The sequence below is a fragment of the Juglans microcarpa x Juglans regia genome, chromosome 2D (assembly GCF_004785595.1).
Source record: "Juglans microcarpa x Juglans regia isolate MS1-56 chromosome 2D, Jm3101_v1.0, whole genome shotgun sequence".
In the NCBI taxonomy this organism is placed as follows: Eukaryota; Viridiplantae; Streptophyta; class Magnoliopsida; order Fagales; family Juglandaceae; genus Juglans; species Juglans microcarpa x Juglans regia.
In genome coordinates this window covers 3,204,880-3,210,204 of record NC_054596.1, presented here as the reverse complement: position 1 = coordinate 3,210,204, position 5,325 = coordinate 3,204,880, and the positions used below count along the sequence as shown (strand labels likewise).

At 37.7% G+C, this 5,325-nt stretch overlaps 1 protein-coding gene across 1 annotated transcript; it reads left to right on the top strand.

Moving 5' to 3' along the window:
- Positions 1-1,205: 1,205 nt before the first annotated feature.
- LOC121251123 lies at positions 1,206-2,630 on the top strand. The gene has a single exon (XM_041150448.1). The coding sequence runs from the start codon at positions 1,387-1,389 to the stop codon at positions 2,263-2,265; it is 879 nt and encodes a 292-aa protein (XP_041006382.1). The 5' UTR covers positions 1,206-1,386; the 3' UTR covers positions 2,266-2,630.
- Positions 2,631-5,325: the final 2,695 nt, after the last annotated feature.

Genomic DNA, 5,325 nt, shown 5'->3' with positions numbered 1-5,325 from the left:
AAAGTCTGCGGTTTGGCTGGCAATAATCTTTAACCTCCATCTGTTTAGAATTAATGACCCGACCTGTGCTAACTCGATCGGCTTGTTCTTGATAACTTTGTCTCTGTCCCCATGCCATCATGATGTAAATTATTATAATTTCTCTCTTCCTGGGAAAGTGGCTGTCGAATTCATTTGGAAAGTTTAATGTTCTCGAACATCATCCCTCAACCGTCGATGTAGATAATCCATATACATACACACACATATATATATATATATACTTTTCCTTTAATGGTGACATTTTAAGGAAAAAAAACAATTTTTTTTTTTAAATCTAAAGTTTGACCTTCAAAACAAATGAATTAGTTGGCACATGCGGCACGAAAACCATTACACGGGCTTCACATGCAGCCGATTAATATATACATATCTGAATATATATATACACACATATAATAGGATTGATGAGATTCTTAAATTAATGGAAATAAGAAGCTTAATATTAAAAATGAGCTAATAATTTTAAGGATAATGCTAGTACTTGTCCATTTGAAACATATTGCTCAAATGATCTTCTCGACGTCGCACCACCTTATACATGTTATATTACTTGGTTTATCAAAAAAAATTAAAAACACAAAAATGATATAGATAACGCTTAGAGTTTCATTTTTCATGTTTTTATATTTTTGGACCCCATTTTATTTTGAATATAATTATTTTATATTCTTTTTAATAAGTCACTTGACACTGCATGGTAGTACCATGTTAAGAGTGTTATATAATCTGTAAATTTCAGATGGTCTAACAAAAATACTCATACTTTATTAATAGTAATTTTATATACAATTTTTATCTTTTTGAGCGTGCAATCTTCTTATACTCCTTTTTTTTTAAATAATAATATAAATTTCAATTTGTTTTTTTCAATTTTTTCAAAAAAAAATACCGGAAACCACACACTACAATACTACTATATATATCATTTTCTCTTTAATTCGTAAACCCAAAAACCGAAATAGACTGATCATAAGACACGCGTGAACTCACCACGTTTAACGTAAGAACGACGGAAAGAAGTAAGGCGACGCGAAAATGTCAAACCATTTTTATACTTCTGGATTCACGCGCCAACACTTGGGCTAACCCTTTTTTTTTTTTTTTTTTTTGTTCATATATCATTATTTTGTTTAACATCATTAATTAATCACGCACTACCCACCCACCTTGATATATATAGGGACCCGTTAACCAAATCTTAATTATTTTCCTTCATTTCCCAAACACAACACAGAGGTCAAGAAGAATCAACCCCCAGAGATTTACAGACACGAGAAGCGGAAGACGACGAAGAAGAGAAGGAGTTCGAGAGACGAAGCAAGCGGTGTAAAAATTAAGCTCCAAATGCAAGGAGAAAGTTCCGAACTTTCTGCATGTCCTAGCTTTAACAGCTACTCTTCGGATAGACTGGCAGCCATAGCAGCTGAAGTAACCCGCGAATTTGACGGTGTTGGGGACCGGCAGCGACAACTTGGTGATGATTATCGGGGCGAAGAACCAGAGGACAACGATGACGACTTCGAATTCGTTTCGGTTCGTAGGGCCGACGATGTGGCCGTCATCGACGGACACGTCGGTCCGGTTTTCCCTATATTCAATCGCGACCTCTTCGCGGAAAAGAGTAAACAGAAAATCAATGAAACGTGCGATCCAGAGGAGGCAGAGGGTCACGATGTGCCGTCCGTCCGGGTTCCGCTAAAGCAGCTGTTAGTAGAGGAACGCGATCAAACGTCGTCGACGTTTTCGACGTCTTCGGAGGAAGAGGTGGAGGACGGGCTGGATGGGGTCCCTCCAGGAACGTACTGTATTTGGACTCCGAATAGTAGTAACAACAGCTCGTCCAAAGCCTCCCCCAGCAAATGCAAGAAAAGCAGTTCCACCGGAACAGGACCCGCGTCGGCATCAAAACGGTGGAGGCTCTCGAGTTTTCTTCGCAGATGCAACAGCGAAGGCAAGGAATCGTTGGTATTCTTGACGCCGAAAAAGGAAGCTGAGATCAGAGCCGAGAAGGCCGCCGAACTGGATTATTCGAAGCTGGAAAAGAAGGTACTGAAGAAGGCCGTGTCGAAGGAAACCATGTCGTCGGCGCACGAAGCTTTCTATGTGAGGAACAGGGCGATGAGGGAGGGGGACAAGAGGCGGACATACTTGCCATACAGGCAAGACTTGGTTGGTTTCTGGACTAGCGTGGGTGCGTTAGGCAAGACCTTCCCTCCTTTCTGATGAGGTTTTCCAGATTCCAGCTCTCGAGTTTTGTTTGACCTACTTTTTTTTCTCATTAATTTATTTTTTAATTAGGTTATAATTTGTTTTCTCTTTTAAATAAATATGGATTGTGGAGAAGTTGGGTAGCTAGTCCATGAAATGCGATTGCTTGCTTACTTGGTGCTTACGACCCAGAAAAAAGGGTGGCCATGGCCAGGCCGGGGGTGGGGTGGGGTGGGAAAGACTCATGATGAAAAAAGCTTAGGAAATTAATTAATGATGATAGAGTATTTACGTGATTGTGTAAATTACTTTGGTTCTTACCAAATTTTCACGAGATATTTCATGTACAGTGTTATCTTTTCATGATCATATTATTCATTCATCCGTTTCTTGTTTTTTTTATTCCCTCTTTTTAAATCTTTTTATAATGTGATCTGCTGAATTCCACTCAATTTTAATATATATACAATGAAATTTCGTTAATTAATTTCTCAAAGGCTCGAAGGTCCGAAGGCATATATAGCTAAAACAGGTCATTGTCACGCAAGTTTCCCAAGTCATGAGTATGTGTATATATATATATATATAAAGCATATATATTAAGTATTGAATTTGTCGTTGGTGAAGGGTTAGTGGGCTGCGATGTAAAATTATACTTGAATGCACGACAGTACTACTAGTGAAGCAAGCTTATTTAATGATCGATCTCAAATAATGAATGGTGGAAGAAAAATTTATAAGCGCATGCAATTAAACATATATACATATATGGTTGATCTGTACGTACGTTCTGATCATGACTATGAACCTGCACCTGATTGAGCCAATGTTCTGGCCCACATTCAGTGGAGACTGCCACGTACATCACTTATTTATGTTCACATATTATAAGCTACCTAGAAAAAAGAAAAAGAAAAAATCAGTGTAAAATATTATATATATTAAGTAAATTGGCTAAAAAATATTTGACGGGTAGTGGAGAAGCACCGGCCGGTAGCCAGTAATTGTAATGAGAAATTAATTAGGAATAACTAATAGACATAATGATTGCAGCAGTTCAGGGTCGACTAGCTAGGACTGGTGGGATTGTGCCCGATTTTCTTTGGAAGCCACTGAGTCTGAGTGAAAGGGCATGCATGCAGGGCAAAGAAAATCGAATCATGTAAACCTCTAATGTCAAAAGAAATTGCTTGATGGCCTCGATCGAACAGCGAAAGGGAATGTGAAAACTGGAAAGAAAATGATCAATATCGCGTACGTACGTTGTTAATGATCTAGAATTAATTATGGGCTAGCGAGCCTTTTGAAAACCAAGGCTCCAACGTCATGTATCGTGTTTTATAAATGCTAGCTATATATCCATCGGACTTGAGATATTATACAATTTTTAATAGAAATTGTATTCGGCAGCTGGTAAGCAAGTTAATATATAGTACTTTAGCTTCATTCTGCCAACTTTTACATCTTATGGGTTTATAACTATTAATGTGTCTGCAGGAGAATGCCATATATATACACACACACATGATGTGGCGGAATGGGGGCCACTGATTTCCTATGATACTTCAAAAGAAAGTTGAAGCAAATGGTGGGTCCGGTACTAGTGTGGTGATCTTATCTCCTCCGGCCAAATAGACAAGTTGTCCAAAGTACTTCATAAATCTCATCATGATCATGATGTTACCCTTCATCAATGTGTATCAATATTATAAGAAAATGTGATGTTCCAATATTCTTTTAATTTCATCTCCTAATTCGAGTACTGTATATAGGAACTGATCAAGGATTTAATTCAAGCCAAAAATCGTCCTTAGTTCGTGAATGCATCATGCGGGTCACGTTGTTGGAAAGTTGGAGACATAGTCAATACAATTATCAAGTGAGATTTTAAGATAGATAACTAAACTTACTGCATGATGAGACAGACACGACCTAATTAATTAAAATTAAAAAGGAAAGCGTGTATATGCATGAGGAACAGACGAAGGCGTGTATATGCGGCCGGGTGTTTTTCATCATCGGCAAAAGTACAACCAAATTCATTCGTTGAAATCTTTATGCGGCATTTTCACGCTAATTAATTACTATTTGCCGCCGAATTGCATGACATTGACACCTTTTTAATTTGGTCTACGATACGAGCTAGAGGTTCTCGATCGGTGGCAGGTAGTTGATTATTATATTAATATATATGCTTCTAGTGAACGGCCAAAAACACACGTACGACTAATCCACGGCCCAAAAACACTCATAAAACTCGGCTAGCTAGATGCTGGCTGAAATGCTTAATTCAACGCGTTCAGCGTGTGTGCATGAAAAGAAAAGAGAGCCTGAATTTTGAAGATTAATGCACAACTATCAACGGTCAAATCTTATCCTGGCCCAGATAAGGGCCTCATTAGGCCCAAATGTCAGTGACTATATATATATATGTTCGTTGTTAGTTGGAGTGTCAAACCAACAAATTAATGCATCGGATTTGGACCCCAACCTCATAAATTTATTTGCTCACTTTGTATTCCCGAAGCAAGCAAAATGCGTTAATTGCCATAAATGCCCATGTGAATTAAGGCAGTCTCCCCCGATTGTCATTTGATGATCTAGACCGTTGATTAACTTATGGGTAGGCGTTGATGAGTTATTTTCTTCGTCATAGTTGCCAGGAAACATGCATGCATCTGGTACTTGAAGTATAGCATCATGTTGCTTTTAATCCGAGAAGTTAGGATCTTGCTTCTTTAAAGAAAGCTTAATTAAACAATGGTTCGACTTGGCCTTTATTCTACTACTTGGTCAACGGCTTGGAATTCGACTATATATATATACATATATTTCCATTTCACTATTGCCAATAATAGTCTGACACGAGGCATCTCAATGGAATCTACCAACTTTAAGTAAATCTCAAGGAAAATTCTAGTACGTAGTTGTTGCATGTTTAACGTGATGAGAAAATCTATTTAGCACACATTTGTTTTAATACACCCAACACACTACTAATGTGGAAATCTTCCAAGTTAATATTTAAGCTAAAAATTGATTGATCTTTTTTAAAAAAAAAAATTATAATAGATC

What these genes read in the sequence shown, in the direction of transcription:
- LOC121251123 (XM_041150448.1), top strand. Translation starts at nt 1,387, where the DNA reads ATGCAAGGAGAAAGTTCCGAACTTTCTGCATGTCCTAGCTTTAACAGC.